At 40.9% G+C, this 18819-nt stretch overlaps 1 protein-coding gene across 4 annotated transcripts in view; it reads right to left on the reverse strand.

Annotated features, from left to right (window-relative positions):
- The window catches only part of LOC114337618 (uncharacterized), a 178744-nt gene that overhangs the window by 52319 nt on the left and 107606 nt on the right, over nucleotides 1–18819 (reverse strand). For all 4 annotated transcript variants that reach the window (XM_028288111.2, XM_028288113.2, XM_028288112.2 and 1 more), the window contains exon 4: nucleotides 18506–18711. In XM_028288111.2, the coding sequence (XP_028143912.1) occupies nucleotides 18506–18711 (206 nt within the window). The remainder of the gene's footprint in view (nucleotides 1–18505; nucleotides 18712–18819) is intronic.

Here is an 18819-nt window from a genome sequence, read left to right on the forward strand (position 1 = left end):
AGTTACAGAAATTACATACATTCTTCTTTTTGATTACGATATTACGTTCAGGTGGATGACGTCAGTAGTATGAGATATATGGCAGACATTGTAATTTAAAAATAAAAATGACCTTTTTCGAGATTTTTCTCCAAAATTGTCCATTTTAGAGAAAATGAATTTATTCCATAATTTTGCCCCTCTCTGTATACATTGTAAATTATAATTAGGGAGTTCTACTCATAACATTCAACGTGTTTTAGTTTGTTTATTTCTAGTGCATCTTTATTGTGATTGTAGTTTAGTTTCATCTCTTTTTATCTCACAACTTATAACAGCTGGTTTAGACGCTGCGATAAATGCCAGCAATTTATCGTAAAGATCGAGTTGTTTCAATTTATCGTCATGTGTATCGTCATACCGTAATAAAAATCGATAAATCTTAGCGATTTATTGTTACGATAAATTGCTCGCATTTATCGAAGCATCTAAACTCATCATCATCAGTAGCTCGACAACCCTTTTTGGGTTCTGGCTTGTTCTAGGATTTTTCTCCATTCTGTTCTGTTCTAAACTGGTTATTGTTTAAACAATTTTTCGATCGCGTTACCTCCCGGCCGGCGGGTGTAATATCCTCACCAAAATAATCTTTTTCCTGCGTTTAGAAGGGTATGTCATAATCCCACAGGTATTTTCCTCACCAAGACCGAAATGGTTATTTCAGTTATTTCAGGTAGATTTTACTAAAAGGCATTCAATTGAATTATTTATCTACTATTATAGTCGGAGAGATAGAAGCGGATTTTGTGCGTGATAAGTAATATGAAAAAACTATACGGGGATATGTTGAATTAGTTGTGTGCATGACTTTCACCAACGGCCGGAAACCAGAGTTGGGGCCGAGGGTAGTTATAAGGGGTCAAAGTCGCGGATTTTATTATTTTTTTTATGACGCTCATGATCGAGATAGTGCCCCAAAATTTGGGAATAAGTAGGTCATGATGTAACTAAGTAAAATCTCTAGGGGCGGAAAGCTGCGTGGCCGACAAAGGGGTGGGGGTAGGGGTGAATATAAAAAATATAAAGGTTTTTTTGCGCTGTTCGTAATTGAGATAGTGAACCAAAATTTGGGAATAAGCAAATCATGACATTACTAAGTAAAATCCCCAGAGCCGGAAACCAGAGTTGGAGATGAGGGTAGTTATAAGGGGTCAAAGTCGCCGTTTTTATTATTTTTTTTGTGACGCTTATGATCGAGAGAGTGCACCAAAATTTGGGAATAAGTAGGTCATGACGTAACTAAGTAAAATCTCCAGGGGTGGCACGCTGCGTGGCCGACAAAGGGGTGGGGCAGGGGTGAATACAAAAAATATAAGGGGTTTTTTGCGTCGTTCCTGATTGAGAGAGTGTACCAAAATTTGGGAATAAGTAGACCATGACATAACTAAGTAAAATCCTCAGAGCCGGAAACCAGAGTTGGGCATGAGGGTGGTTATAAGGGGTCAAAATCGCCGTTTTTATTATTTTTTTGGTGACGCTGATGATCGAGATAGTGCACCAAAATTTGGGAATAAGTAGGTCATGAGGTAACTAAGTACAATCTCCAGGGGTGCAAAGCTTCGTGGCCGATAAATAGCTGGCTTCGTAGGGGTAGGTGTGAATATAAAAAATATAAGGGGTTTTTTGCGACGTGCTAGATTGAGATAGTGCACCAAAATTTGGGAATAAGTAGACCATGACTTAGCTAAGTAAAATCCCCAGAGCCGGAAACCAGAGTTGGGGATGAGGCTAGTTTTAAGGGGTCAAAGTCGCAGTGTGTATTATTTTTTGTGACCCGGCACAACATTTGTCCCCTACGCAGCGTTCCGCTCCTGTAGATTTTACTTAGTAATGTCATGATCTACTTATTCCCAAATTTTGGTGCACTATCTCGATCACGATCGGCAAAAAACCCCCATATATTTTTATACTCACCCCTGCCTACCACCCCTTTGTACCCCAAGCAGCGTTCCGCCCCTGAAGATTTTACTTAGTTACGTCATAACCTACTTACTCCCAAATTTTTGGTGCGCTATCTCCATCATGAGCGCCACAAAAAAATAATAAAAACAGCGACTTTTACCCCTTATAACTACCCTCGTCCGCCACTCTCGTTTCCGCCTACGGAGATATTACTTAGTTATGTCATGGTCTACTTATTCCCAAATTTTGGTGCAATATCTCAATCACGAACGTCGCAAAAAACCCCTTACATTTTTTTATATTCACCCCTGCCATACCACTTTGTCGACCACGCAGCGTTTCACTCCTGGAGATTTTACTTAGTTACATCATGACCTACTTATTCCCAAATTTTGGTGCACTCTCTCTATCATAAGCGTCACAAAAAAAAATAATAAAAACGGCGAATTTGACCCCTTATAACTACCCTCATCTCCAACTCTGGTTTCCGGCTCTGGCGATTTTACTTAGTAATGTCATGATCTACTTATTTCCAAATTTTGGTCCACTATCTCAATTACGAACAGCGCAAAAAACCCTTTATATTTTTTATATTCACCCCTACCCCCACCCCTTTGTCGGCCACGCAGCGTTCCGCCCCTAAAGATTTTACTTAGGTACGTCATGACCTACTTATTCCCAAATTTTGGTGCACTATCTCGATCATGAGCGTCATAAAAAAAATAATAAAATCCGCGAATTTGACCCCTTATAACTACCCTCGGCCCCAACTCTGGTTTCCGGGCGTTGGTGAAAGTCATGTACACAACTAATTCAACATATCCCCGTATAGTTTTTCCATATTACTTATCACGCACAAAATCCGCTCCCAGCTCTTATACTATTAAATTACAGTAGGTACCTATAACAATTAATTAATTAATTATATTATATTATTTTTAGTCCCAATTGGAATTTTGACAAAAATGGCATGTTTAATAGAAAGTGATCGCGGTAAACCTTACACGGTAGTGGTATTTGAATATTTTATTTTTTATAAAGTGAAAGTTTTAAAAAGTGAAGAAGTGTTCCGGAGGATAAAACAACTTATAGTGCGAAATTTTTTACTATTGGTGCAACTTTTACAATATCTAGAAGTAGCCTACAACATAATCATGAACCAGATTGTCAAAAGTTAGATCGAAAAATTATTTCTAACTATTGCAAACGTAAAGCCAAAGAGAATATTATTGAAAAACCAGCAAAAATTATACGCCAAGCGCTTGCAGCTAATTTGTCTGAAACAATTACTGCGATTGTTGTCAGTTACATAAGAAAAAATATATAATTATCGACGAAAAATGATGCCTGGTCGACTTATTTCCAATATTGATGAGGTTCAAGAATTTGTGAAGAGGTGTGCTCAAAAAATAACCAAGACCAAGAGGGAAAATTTTCTCTTTATAAACTGTGTCAAAAGTAGGATAATTGTAGTTATAGGTCTGGATCCCGCGTATGAAAAAAAAAAGTTGATTAATAGCAAGCTGAAAATTTTTTAATAGCTTAAGGCTGTCTAGTTGAACAAACTTTGATATATGGGAACACTGGAACAGGGGACGTTTTAACTGTGGAACAGGTTAAAAATTTGGAACGGTCAGACCACGAAAACGGTATTTTGTCCGACAGAACAGACTTAAACTCTCCGAACAGAGATTAAACTCTCATTCAAAAATCAGACTGCTATTTATCACCAAATGGGCGTTTTAATGAGTGGAACATGTAGAATATGTCAAATGACAGGAATTATGATAGGTGATAAATAGCAGTCTGATTTTTGCATGAGAGTGTAATCTCTGTTCGGAGAGTTTAAGTCTGTTCTGTCGGACAAGATAAATGTGCCGTTTTCGTGTTCTGACCGTTCCAAATTTTTAACCTGTTCCACAGTTAAAACGTCCCCTGTTCCAGTGTTCACATATATCAAAGTTTGTTCAACTAGACACCCTTAAGCTATTAACAAATTTTCAGCTTGCTATTAATCAACTTTTTTTTCATACGCGGGATCCAGACCTATTAGTTGTGAAACAAATATAAGACTTTTAGCCACATTGAATTTTATTATATGGATGGCATATTTTCTTACTGTACCACATATTATTTGCAATTATTCACTATTCATGGGCTAATTAATGGGCATTATATTTCTTTATTATACTTTTTACTGCCAAACAAAAAAAAATTACAATATTTTTTATTTGTTAAAATCAGAAATTTTTAAAGCTCTCAAAATTGAATTTAATGCTAGTAAAATTTTTGAAGATTTTGAAAAGGCTATACATAATGCAATCATTGAAATATGTCCGAACACTGAAATACATGTTGTAAATTTCACCTACACCAAGCTTGGTATAGAAATGTTTTGGTTTCCTGCATCAGAATATAAAAATTATTCTGTAGAAGGCAAGTGGCTCAAACATACTTTTGGCCTTACATATAAAACCAGAAGACGTATTAGCTTGTTTTGTGTTTGATTTAATGTCATGCAAACCAGAAAATGAAATTTAAGATAGATATGTCGATTATTTAGTTGAAACTTATATAGACGAAACTGCCATATTCTCCCCATATTAATTTGTGGACAGAGGCAAATTCTTGTGTTATTCGTATTACGAATGCTTGCGAATATTTTCATTCGCATTTGAATTTATCGTTTTGTAATACGCATCCATCCATATATTATATTTCCTTTGAAAAAATTAAAGAATTTCAGGTAGATACGTATGTTAAAATTTAAAGTTTGCATATTGCAAAACATATCAAAGATAAACAAGCTAAACTGAAATTGAAAAATGTAGAAAATTTATTAATAAAATATCAGTCTAATCAAATGACTAGAAGGGATTTTGTAAAGTGTCTGTCTTATTATAGTAAATATTAAATAATAATTTATACGTCTTGTATAATATTATCTATATTATAATAGTACATTATATACCGCGGGACTGAAGTAGTACATTTAATCCTGAAGGTAAAGTTTATGGCCCGACCGCAGGGAGGGCCATAATTTACCTGAAGGATTAAATGTACTTCAGTCGCAAGGTATATACGATACTTTTCGTACTTCCGGTATGATTTTATTAATTATTTCAATAATTTCAATCAGTTTTTTCTCTCTTCAACTCATTTAATAAACTGTCTTTAAAATAAGTTACCATAGTAACATTGCGTTGTGACAGTTATAATTTAGAAACATTGTCATTACTAGTGTCATTGTAAAGAAACATTGTTATTGATAATTATTGGTATCATGAGTGAAGAAGGTGTATCTGATATTGATAAAAGAGCAGCCGAAGTAGGTGAAGAATTGTTACCACCGAAATCTAGAAAACTATACGAGCAGCAGTACGATGCTTTTAAAAAGTGGTGCCGCTTAAAAAATGTGAGACAACCTACTGAAAATGCGCTGTTAGTCTACTTCGATGATAAATCAAAAGCGGTTTGTGCCTCAACTCTCTGGGCACATTACTCAATGCTGAAATCGGTTATTAACATTAGAGAAGATATTGATATAAGTAAATTTCCAAAATTATTAGCTTTTTTGAAGAGAAGAAATGAGGGATTTAAGCCAAAGAAGTCAAGAATTCTCACGTCTGAGCAGGTAGATCAGTTCTTACGGGAGGCTCCGGATGATAAATATTTAATGCTTAAGGTAAATTTGGAAATTTGTTTATATTCAGAAATTTTAAGAAATCAATTTTTTTGTAGGTTGCACTTATTTTGGGCGTTGCGGGAGCTTGTCGTGGAAAAGAGTTGGTTGATTTAGAAATCGACGATGTGAGAGATTTGGGCGATTCCTTCCTAATTGCGATTAGAAACACCAAAAATAAAATTGACCGAAATTTTGTGATCAAAAATTCAGAAAACAGTGCCATCAGTTTTGTGGCGATATTTCGGAAATATGTGGCATTGCGAAAGACAGGGACAACTCATTCAAAATTTTTTGTTCAATACATCAACAAAGAATGTACTACGCGAGTAGTAGGAAAAAACATGTTTGGTACAATTCCACGGCAAATAGCAGCTTTCTTGAAATTAGAAAATGCGACGTCTTATACGGGACATTGTTTTAGACGCACATCTGCGTCTTTGTTAGCTGATTCGGGAGCAACAATAGACGTGCTGAAGAGACATGGAGGATGGAAATCCTCCAACGTGGCCGAGGGATATATTGAATCGTCTATTAAAAATAAACAAAAAATTTCAGATAAAATATTTGGTCAAGTCGCCGATTCGTCCACTATAGTTATGCCACAGTCCTCATTCTCGCTTCCTGTTTCCGCAGGATCTTCGAAACAAACACCAGTTCAATATGAAAAGGACCTATCTGTTACTCGTCAGTTACCTGCTGCATTAACCCAGGAAAGACTGGTCAATATGACGAACTGTCACAATATTAATTTGAATATTAACGTTAATTACCATTCTAATTAATTATATTTTTCAATAAAATATCCCTTAAATTCGTTTGTTTGTGATTTAATCGTTCCGGGAGTTTCGTCAATATTTAATCCCGGAGGGATTAAATGTGACACTTTAGTACCTGTCACAAGGGAGTGAAGTTGTCACTTTAGGCCCGGAAGTACGAAAACTATTATTATAATGTAAGGAAATTAATGTCTTGTATTCGGATTTCGGATGCTTTCATAATATACATTCCCAAATTAAATGTATATTTTTATTTTATTACCTGAGTGAGTTGGTGAGGAAAATACCTACCGGATTAATAGGAACCCTTAAATTTGGTGAGGAAAATACCTGTCGGATTATATGTTTTTACTGGTTGGTGAGGAATTTACCTCCGCCCCTCCCGGCACCCTGTGGATTTGTTATTAGGACCTTTTTTTGAGTAAGTTTGTGCAAAAAAAATCGAATCGGAATAATTTCGCTAACGGGGGCGACGATATAGCCCGATCTATATTTCCAATAGACGAATCCTCCCAAAAAAAAAAACAGAAGATTAAAGAGACCACACAACATGGTTATTATTATGTATTATATAAGACCAGGAAAACTCTATATCAAGCAGTAAGTATATTTCAAATATTTCGAATTACGAAGAAGACAGATCGTATACAGATGCAATTCACATAATTACACAAACAATCGAGAAATGCTACGAACACAACAGAACTCCACACCTTATTCAAAATCTTTAGACAAGCCGTTGACTGTATTGGAAGAAACACATTATTATACTATACCGGCATAGCTAATCAGATTAACAAAAATGTCTATGGATAGATCTCGAGCTAAAGTATTTAACAAGAGAATAAGCTAGCACAAAATCAATTACAATAGAAACAGGAGTGCGATAAGGCGATTACTTGTCAACCACACTTAGACAAGGCGAAAACGGCGGGTTCGTTGGAAAAAATATTTCCATGAGGTTTTTTTGCATAATCACACTCGTGAGACACCCCAGAATAAGGTTCAAGAAGTCGCCCACGCGAAAAGTGGTCCAATTTTTTTTAACAATTTTTTTAATCAAATTTTAAAAATCAATATTTTCGGCCCGGAGATTTTTTTTTTAGATTTTTCGGACCATTCCGGACAGAAGAGGTCTGTTATAATTTTTATAAGCAATTTAAAATTTGAAAATCGCGAAAATGGCCATTTTTAAGACTTAATAACACGGTTAAAAATGATTATTATGAGCCAGAAAGTGACTAAATTAAATTTAAAGCCCCCCTTCATGATCCTAAAGAAATGTGTGTAATTAATTTATTACTAAGCTGTTATTTTTAATTATTAAATAATGAGTGGTAAGATCGTATTGACGCGGCTGTAAATATGAGTGCGAGTGAGATGCGCCATTGGACTGCCTGAATGGCATCTCTTTCGCACTCATCATGAACGGCCGCCTAATACGTGCATGGCGCTCATTATTTTTACTTAAAGATAACGGTTTAGTAATCAAATAATGACAAAAATTTCTTCAGGATCTTGTAGGGGGGCTTTAAACTTTTGATTTAGTTACTTTCTGACTTTCATAGTAATAACTTTTAACCGAGTTATTAAGCCTTGAAAATCGCCATTTTTCGTTTTTTTTTTTCAATTTTAAAATGCTTTTACCTCGAAAACGATTAACTTTAGAGAAAAATTATAAGAGACCTTTTTTATCCAGAATGGTCCAAAAAATCTAAAAAATCTAAAAAAAATTTGTTCCGGCCAAAAATATTGATTTTTGCAATTTGATTAAAAAAAATTGTTAAAAAAAATTTGGACCACTTTTCGCGTGGGCGACTTCTTGAACCTTATTCTAGGGTGTCTCACGAATGTGATTATGCAAAAAAATCTCATAGGAATATTTTCTCCAAAGAACCCGCCGTTTGCGCCTTGTCTAACTATTCAAGATAGCAGTAGAAGGAACAGTCAAGGCCAGTGGAACTAAAGGAACTATAGCCCACTCCCCAACACAAATAGTAGCATAATATGCAGATGACATAGTTCATAGTTCTTATGGAAAGAGACAAAGAAAGATAAAGAGGAAGCAGTTAACGAAGGAAAAACAAAATATCTACTCTGCTCCAGAAGAGAATATAAAAAGACGAGAGAAATCAAGAGAGCAAACTAGGATTTTGAAACAGTTTAACAATTTATATATTTGGGAGTAATAATTGTGAATGGCAAAAATAAGAGAAGTGAAGAAGTAACAAAGCAAATACTAGCAGGCAGCAAAACATACTGGATATCATAGGCTAATGAATGATAAGAACTGATCTAGAAATCAGACCAGCAGTTACATAGGTACGCAGATGAGACAGTGTGTATCACAGATAAAAATGAAGAAAAGTTAAGAATAGTCAAAAGGAAAATCCTAAGAAGAATTATGGGTCCTATAAGAATGGAAAATGGAGAAATGAGAAGAATAATCAACCAAGAACTAAGAGACATAATGAAGGGAGAAGATATAGTTAGATTTATTAAAGCGTAGAGACTGAGATGGCTAGGAAACATATAGAGAAGAAAGACAACCTACTGTTTAACAAGTTCACCAGATGGTTCCTGCTTCCATCTAAAAAGATGGAAGCAGGATGGTTCCAGAGTCTGAAAGACCACTGGGAAAACCCAGAGAGAGAGATAGACAGAGAGAGATAGAGAGAGAGAGAGAGAGAGAGAGAGAAAGAGGGATGGGAGGACCAGGTCATGCGAGACAGCAAATTGACCGCTATTGAACTTATCCATGTTATTATTTAGTGTTGCATATATAAACGAACCAGAGAAGTGACGAGACATTCAGTAATCAATCGATTAGTCACGATGAAGCAATAATACCTTAGTTATTGTTTACATATAGACTATTGTTTAATTGTACAAACGAACACTGTGAAGTTCAAATATATTTATATAGTGAGAATGGTATATTATTATACATCCCGCACTTAGGGTACAATAGCTCAGCCACCAGACGTAGTACCACATCATGGCGATATGCCTAATTGGAAAATCATGCTAAGCTCCAGCCTTTTGGACCCGAAGGAAAAATATGCAGAAAATTATTGTTATAAACTAGAAATGGGAAGCAAAACGTCCAATAGAGGAACGAACCAAAGTCGACACAAGGGAGAAACTTTAAGAGGACAATCCAAAGAAGCAATCCAGGTGTAAAGAGACAAAGTAAGAATTTATCCTATTTTTATACTTCCTTTATCGAACTTTTATTATTATTTTCAAATTTTTTATTATCATGATGGAACCGAGTTTAAGATATTGACATTATTTTATAGGGATTCTAAAATACAATATTATTTAATATTCATTAACATGACATTTTACTAATGATTTAACTTAATATAACATAATACTTTTTAATATAATGAGCAATGATTAGATTTACTTTAAATGTCGGCTAATTGGGAAACTTTTGAAAATAAATTAGATAGCCTGTTAAAAGAAAGTGATAAACAGAGTAAAAGAGCATTGAAAAAAGCAATACCCAAAAATATAGAAGTACGATTGGACATAACCAGCAACCTAATCACTACATATAACCGTTTATTGCACTGGTAAGCAAGAACGAAGGAATCCTTAACGACGCTCAGCGTACTATTTGTAGCAATTATTTCTGCAAAATCAAGGATAATAGTTCCCGAGACGATTACACAACATATAAAAGAAGATATAGTGGAAGCACAGGGCGACAGCGAAACTGAGGAAAACATGGCCTTAAATATGAATGACTTTCTAACTACAGCGAGTAGGGTGTTACCCAGAGAATTCGATGGAGAAATCGGGAAGCTGCAAGCATTCGTGGATGCATTAGAATTCGTAAAATCGATACAAGAAGGGCACGAAAATACAGCAATAACACTGGTAAAATCAAGGCTTATTGGAAAAGCAAGAAGTCTAATCACGACAGAGGATTCCATCGAGAAAATTATAGACACATTGAAGAAAAATATAAAAGGAGATAGCCCTAAATTGGTAATAGCCAAGCTGAATAGGAAGAAACAAGCCCATAGGGACGCGACAACATAAGCTACAGAAATAGAAGAATTGGTAGAACAACTGAAAACAGCGTATATAGCGGAAGGAATGCCCGGAGACCTGGTTATAAAATACGCGGCAGAAGCAACAGTCAATACATTAACGCGAAATGCAAGTTCGAAAAGGGTCCCTCTCTGGGACTGTAATTTTTTCCTCGACGCCGGTGAGAGGGCCGAGTAAGTGGTCTTGGTCCCTGAAATTGTGAGGGGAGCACGACCAGTGAAACCAAACACGGTCCCAGCGTCCAGCGACTGTGCACCGGGTGGTCGCCGGACACCGCCGCTGGACGCTAAAAGGTGCCGCAACTGGGGCGAGCAGTTGCGGCACCTTCGCCTTCAGCACTTATACATTTCCTTCCAACTTCCTTGCGGCTACCCTTACCCATAAATTTAATCTCGCCCACCCCCAAGAGTTTCTGGCCGGGGCCCGGTGGAGGGACCCCACGCACTGGGCAGGGGGTCCTCCGTCGGGCTCCGATCACAAACCTCTTTTCGAGGACATTCTCGACATACCCATCGTGAGTAGCCGCCATGTCTTACCCCACCTAAGCACCTTTCCCACCGCAAATCCTTTCCAAATCCCGCGCTACAGGGGAGGCAGCAGTAACGCGGAAATTCCAAGTAGCCTGTGAATACAGACTGCTACTGCGTCCGGAGGCAACCGTGATAAAAAGCCTAGAGGAGTAAACCTCAATAAAATAATCCCCATTATCACGGTGGAAGGCATCGTGCCAAAGGTATGAAAGATGTGAGGGTTAGAGCATCACAAACGATCCCTTCGGGATACCTGGCGACCTCCCGAAGTAACTTAGCCTTAGCGCGGCAAGGGCGCACGGCCCCGCTGGACTGTTGTTCGGCCCGACTCGTGGGAATTAGAATGGAAGTAAAAAATAATGACAATACAGTTGCGGTGGAAGGAGAATTTTTCTCAATTTTCTCCCGATCTATGAGGACCGACAGAACCCCTGAAAAGGCGGCAAGAAAGAGCAAGAGTGAGGCGGAAAAAATAAGTAAGAGTGAGGGGGCTAATAGTTCTTCTGAAGTGCCGGAGGTCCACACGGACCTAGAACAGAAAGGGACGCCGGTAACTACCAGCAAAAGAAAGAGAGAGGCGGGCATAGGGCCAGGACAAACCCCAGAACGACTAGAGAGTGTCAAAAAGATGAGAACAGAGTTGCAAAAGCTAAAGGAGACGATCACTGAGGTGCTGAGGTTGACTAAGGTCAATCCCAACACCAAAGTTGAAATCAAGACTGAGGTGGCGGGCTTAGATTGGCAGCTCACCAGGCTGGAGCGGTCTTTTAAGGAAATGGAAGGAGAGGTAGCAGAGATGTGTGGAAACAAAAAAAAGAAATCTAAGGAGTCTTCCGTCTGTACAACAAGCGAGGGAACACAGACGTTTGCATCGATGGCTCCAACGAGTATCGATATTGGAATTCAGACCAACCTGGAGGAAGAGTTTTCGGAGGAACAACGAGTGGCAAGGATTGAGAAGAGTATGAACGAGGGAGCGAATGCGAGTGCGGAAGATATAATGGCGGTGATTAGCGAGGATTGGCCGGAGGCTTTGTTCAGGAGGACGATCCGGAAAGAAGGAAGTCCCTTTTCATCTGGGAGCGACGTGGCCGTGGCCATAACGAGTGACGCTGGAGATGCGAGGGTGATTGAGAAGCTCAAGGAGCTTTATCCAGAGCTGCCAAGCTCCCCTGTTTCCGGTAACGAGACCGCAGGCGTGGGGACGGTATATGTAAGGGTCCAGCACGACAACGAGGAGGGTGAGCGAGTGTCTACTGAAAGGCGCGCGCACAAACTCATCCTCGGCAAGGGTGAGGAACCGGACGCTGTCAAGTTCCTGTCAGCGATGAGATTGTTGACGGAAAAAATGGAGAAGGATGAAAGGAGCAGTGTAAATGTGTGGGCCCCGACAGCCTTGGGGATGGAGGTAGCCCGCAAGCTGTCGGAGTTGGCAGTGAGAGGCAGGAGCTTGACGGTGACCCTGTTCGGAGAGAAAGAGAGTGAGAGAAGACCCGCTGTCAAAAACGGGGTAGTTGTGCTAAGCAAGGCCAAGGATAAATCCTTTGCTGATATGGTGCGAGGGCTTCGCACGGGACTGGGAGAGAGGAAAGATGTAGTGGTAAAGCGAATGAGGAAAACAAAAAATGAGGGCATGGTTTTGGAATTGGACGGTGGAAGAGAGATGGCTGAGGAGGTCAGGAGGATCGTCTCCGCGGGCAACACCTGTGTTACCAAAGCGGTGGCGAAGGGTGGAGTGCCAAAAAAGATGATCTCCCTGATCGACATGGACTTGATAACCACGGAGGAAGACGTAATGAACGCGATAGAGGACTTTGCAGGGAGAAAGTGCGAATGTGAGGTGAAGGATATTCGACCGTCACACGGTGGCAAAATTGCCAGGGTAGAGGTAGAACTTTGCGTAGCAGAGAGACTGATTCGGAGGGAGAGACTGAGGGTGGGAATAATATCCTGTCTAGTAAAGGAAAGGGTTTTTATCGCGAGATGCCACAGATGCCAGGCATTTGGGCACATAAGAGCGGAGTGTAAGGCAGAGAGTGAGCATAAGGGTTGTTGGAGATGCGGAGAAGAGGGTCACATAGCCACACAATGCAATGAGAGTAAATTGTGGTGCGCGAACTGTAACGTAGAAGGTCATAGAGGTCAGAGTAGAGAGTGCCCGAAGTTCAGGCGTTTGGTTGACGAGGCCAGGCGTAGGTCTGCGAACGCAGTGCGGTAGATGTGAGCTCTTTGTCTGAAATGGCGAATAAAAATCGTTATCCTGAGTTGAGGGTTCTCCAGACCAACGTGGGTACGGCAAGATTGGCACACGATCTAGCCATTGCTTCCGCCGCTGAGGGAATGTTTGACATTCTCGTGGCGTCGGAACCAAACCCTACATTGGTCAGGAATCGTGGCTGGTATGTGGACGACTCGGGTCGCGTCGCTGTATGGATCCGGAATTCAAAGTTAAGAGTGAGAGAGATCGAAGCCCATATGGGCTTCCTGTGCGTAAGGCTGGAGAGAGTGAGTCTCGTTTGCTGCTATATCTCTCCAAATATACCAGTGAATGAGTTCGAATGGAAAATGAATGAAATAATGGAGGAGGTGAGGAAAGAGAGTAGTAACGGATGTGTAGTGCTCGGCGACTTTAACGCGAAATCCGCGGCTTGGGGTTCGCCGATCACCGACACCAGAGGGCAAGTGATGATGGAGTATGTGGGTGCTCTTGACCTGGTTGTGCTAAATACAGGCCTGGAGCCTACGTTTGTGAGAGGTGAGTCTGGAACATATATCGACGTCACCTGCGCTACGCAGGCGACAGCGCGATGCGTGAAAGATTGGGCTGTGTTACCGGACTACACTGGGACCAACCACAGGTTTATCGGCTTCGCGATAGGCGGGGCAGGAATTCCCACAAGAAGGTCCTCCGCGCGCGAGACGGGTATTCAAGGAAGCCGTCAGATAAACTGGGACGTATATGAAGAGAGAGTGCAGTGGGAGGTGCAATGCGTCCGGGACCAACCACCTACGGTGGAATGTCTTGAACGAGCTATGAAAGCCGCGCTGAGTGATAGTAGAACGAGCAATGTGCACGCCAGCAGAATGCCTTACTGGTGGAATGATGAAATTGCAATACTGAGAAGAGAGTGCATCACGCTACGCCGGCAAATGACAAGAGCGAGGAGTAGAAGACAGGAAGAAGTAGCGAGAGATAAAGAGAGAGAGTATAAAGCTCGGAAGAAGGATTTGAATAGAACGATCCGAGCCGAGAAGAAGAGGCACTGGAGTGATCTGTGTAGCAAATTGGATGAGTACCTCTGGGGGGACGGGTATAAAATCGTAATGAAGCATTTTAAAGCGTATCGTCCGTACGACATGCCGCTGGACGAGAAACTTAAGATTGTCGGGGAGTTATTCCCGCCCGGAATTTGGCATGGCGTGCGGAGGGACGTGAATGCGCAGCGGGGTGTACCCTTCTCCCCTGAGGAGCTCGCTGAGGCGGCGGAGTCCCTCAAGTCGCGCAAGGCTCCCGGTCTAGACGGAATACCGCCAGAGGCGATTAAGTGTCTGGAGCGATTGGAGCCTGCGTGGCTTTTGGGCCACATAAATGCCCTGCTTGAGGCACAGGTGTTTCCCGAGTCTTGGAAGATCTCTAGGCTCGTACTCCTGCCGAAAGGTGCCGGAAAGTATCGGCCTATTTGTCTTCTTTCCAGTATAAACAAGCTGTACGAGAGGATGTTGCGTAAGAGAATCGAAGGGGTGATAGAGAGATCCGGGGGATTGTCCCCAAGGCAGTACGGATTTTGTAAGGGTAAGAGCACGGTAGATGCGGTGATGGAGGTGTTTCGGGCTGTTGAGGGGAGGGGAGATCGCAACAGGTGGGCGGTTCTGCTCCTCTTCGACGTTCGGAACGCTTTTAATTCATTACAGTGGTCCTCTGTGCTGGGTCCTCTGGCGGCGAGGAACTGTCCCGCATATTTGATGAATATCGTGTCGGACTATCTGTCCGAAAGGAAAATTATGGTAGAGAGAGGCGTGGTTGTAGACGTTACGGCTGGGGTGCCCCAGGGGTCCGTCCTTGGCCCGTTGCTATGGAACTTGGCATACGACGGTGTCATTCACTGCGAGTTCGGAGAGGGGGTAACCCCCTTTGCATTCGCGGATGATCTCGCGGTGCTGGCAGTAGCGCGGGATAGGGAGGAACTCCTGTTCCGGGTATGGCATGCAAGTGTGTTGATTCAGGACTGGATGAATGACCATGGTTTGAGTCTCGCGGCGGAGAAGACGGAGGCGGTAATCCTTAAAGGCCCGAGAAAGAGAGATGGAATGGTGTTTGACTGTGCGGGCGTGCGGATCACTCCTAAGAAGTACGTCAAGTACTTGGGAGTGGTCTTACATACGAATGGTGGTTGGGGAGAGCACGTCCGGGAGGTGACCCGGAAGGCAGCGGAAAGAGCGGCTGCGCTGGGGAGGATAATGCCTAACATCGGGGGACCTAAATCCGAAAGGAGGAGGGTTCTACACGGTGTTGTTCAATCTGTCATCCTCTACGCGGCACCAGTCTGGAGTGCCGCTGTGGAAATACAGGCATACAAGAGGCTTTTGGTACGCGCGGACAGAACTAGTTTGCTGCGGGTGGCAAGTGCTTACAGGACTGTGTCTGCTGCTGCCCTGTGGGTGATCACCGGCTGTGTTCCCTTACATGTGTTGGTGAGTGAGAGAGATAGAATGTTCCAGCAGAGAAATAGAGAACTACAAGGGGAGAACGTTAGAAGTGAGGAGAGGGCCACATCTATTGAGATGTGGCAGGCCGAGTGGGATGTAACGGAGCATGTGGCGCAGTGGACGAAGTCACTGATACCGAATCTGCGAGGCTGGCTGGACTGCGGGCACAGGCGCCTAGACTATTATCTGACGCAGGTGCTCACAGGACATGGGAGCTTCCGTAGCTACTTACACAGATTCAAAAAGACCGAATCGGACAATTGCTTGTACTGTGGGACTTCGGACACTGTGTCACATACCCTTCTGGAGTGTGTCAGATGGGCAAGGGAAAGGAATGAGTTGGAAAGAGTGTTTGCGTCTGTGAGAGAGATGGTAGAGAAAATGGTGATTGATGAGCGATGGTGGGACAAAATCCACAATTATGTGAGAAAGGTTTTGTCGATAAAAGAGAAGGAAGCGCGGGAGCTAGACGCAGTTCTGGCAGGTATCGAGGAGGCAGAGCTGGGCCCGCATAGGTAGTAAGAATAAGAGGTTGACAGCATATGATTGAAGGACGTAGTGGTCGGATGAGTGCGAGAGACGGAAGCTAATGCGTGATGACGAGTGATTGAGAATCGGGTAAAAGAAGGACATCAGGGAGAAGTCATGCCTTAACGGGCGATTCCAACCTGATGCCCTAGTATGAGAGGGGTGGGGTTTAGCTGGTCCCGGCCACATCGGAGTTACGGAGGGCAGGGAGGTCCGATTTAGGGCCAAACTGGTCGACGTGACACTGATGAGGTTTCAGCTCAGGAACCCAGCACTGTCGGAAATGTTTACCTCCGTCGTCTGTTTGCAGATTCCCCACCTAGTGATGAAAAAAAAAAAAAAAAAAAAAAAAAAAAAAAAAAAAAAGTTCGAAAAGGGTAAGGATAATAATGGAAGCAGGGAAGTTTGACATACCACAGGAGGCATTGACAAAATTTTTGTCAATAGACACGTCAGATGAGCAGCAGAATAGAGTGCTGAACTATAAGACCAACTTTAGAGGAAACAGTAGTAGAGGTCAGGACAGAAATTGGAATAGAAACAATTATGAGAGACAGCAAGGAGAATGGCGAAATAACAACGGTACTAGATATAGAGGAGACCCAAGATATAGGAGAAATCAGGAATATAGTAGATCAAATTTTAACAGAGCAAATAATGCCAATATTAGAACTTGCGAAAGCGAGAGTACAAGTAGAAATTCGCCTGAGGAAACGCAGTTGGGGTTTTGAATGGAAATAGGGTTAGGGTCAATCCCAACCGTCTCACAAAAGAAAGTAGCCATTATATTTACAACTTTGACTTAACACTCTCTAACTTTGTAGAAATCTACACAAAAATCTCGAATAAAATACACACATTTATACTGGATACAGGAGCAGATATTTCCTTATTAAAAATTGAGGATGATTTCCCACGCCAAGCAATACAAACAAACTCAATAGTCAAAATAAAGGGAGTTACGCAAGGAGAATTGCAAACGTTAGGAAGAGTAGATACTTTACTAAACATAAATGGAAACACTTTTCTTCCTAGCTTCCAGGTAGTTAGGAAAGACTTTCCGATACCCACAGATGGAATAATCGGGAGAGACTTCATAACCAAATATCAATGTATGTTCCAACTGTATGACTATTCCAACCTGAAACTACACGTAAAAACTGACGATGATTATTACATTAGTCTTAATATTTTTGATAACACAAATCAGAACAACATAGCAATTCCACCGAGATGCGAAGTTTATAGATTAATCAATGGATTTAAAGGTATAAATGAGAATATAGTCGTAGAACAACAGAAAATTATACAAGGAGTTTTCATAGCAAGATCGATCATTTCAAGGAAAAACCCCTATATCAAAATTTTGAATACAAACTATGAGAGTGCGAATATCAACACAAATGACATCAAAACATTGGAGCTGAACCTATTCAACATATACAAGGTGGAGAATGTTATCGAAAACAGGAAGAAAATATTGCAGGAATCACTGAATCTAGAAGTTTCTGAGTATGCGAAAGAGAAACTAGTAGCCTTGTGTGAAGATTTTGCAGACATCTTTGCGTTAAAAGACGACATATTAACACATAATAATTTTTACCAACAGAAGCTACGGGTGAAAGATACTACCCCAGTATACATTAAAAATTATCTTACCCCACATTCTCAAACATCGGAAGTCAACGCGCAGGTAAACAGAATGCTAAGGCAAGGTATCGTAGAACCTTCAACGTCGGAATACAACAGTCCAGTAGTTTTAGTGCCTAAAAAATCAATAGACGGAAGCAAGACGTGGAGATTGTGCATCGATTTTAGACAACTTAATAAGAAGTTAGTCACAGATAAATTCCCGTTACCGCGCATAGATGCAATTCTAGATCAATTGGGAAGATCTAGGTGGTTTTCAGTCCTAGACCTAATGTCGGGTTTCCACCAAATCCTACTAGAAAAAGCCTCAAGAAAGAGAGAGAGATGGGAGGACCAGGTCATGCGAGACAGCAAAATTCTGAATGTAAGAAACTGGAGGGAACTATGCACATATCGAAATGATTGGAAGAAAATTGTAACGAAAACACTTTGTAACTTTGACAAAATACAAAAATAATGTGAAGTAATTAACCGCAATATGCGAATCAGAGAATTCTAAGTAAAAGCGGCCATCATTCCATCCGGAATGAAAAGCCTTGACGATGATGATATTTCATATTGATAATATATGAAGGCATATGTTGAATACTTAAAAGCTTTAGATATATTTTTCGAAAACTTACTTGTGCCGCTTCTCTATTGTCCGGTTGTTGTTGTCCAAACCCACCAGTATAACTCCAATCGCCGGTATTTCTTTGAGTGGTAGGTCCAATTTTAGCACCAGATCCTGACCAGAACCATCCGTTGATATTTGGTGGCTGTAGATCAGCTCGTTCGCAACCAGCAAAGTTGCATTTTCTACCAGAAGTCCAGATGTAACGAACATTGCCTACGAGTAAAAATAAGGGTGAGTTTTTCTTACATATTTCCTCATTCAAGATTCACGTATGTTTTGTAAGTACCGGTGTAAGTTCACGGTATTTGAAAAATTAATTCT

This window comes from Diabrotica virgifera, chromosome 7, assembly GCF_917563875.1.
Source record: "Diabrotica virgifera virgifera chromosome 7, PGI_DIABVI_V3a".
NCBI lineage: Eukaryota > Metazoa > Arthropoda > Insecta > Coleoptera > Chrysomelidae > Diabrotica > Diabrotica virgifera.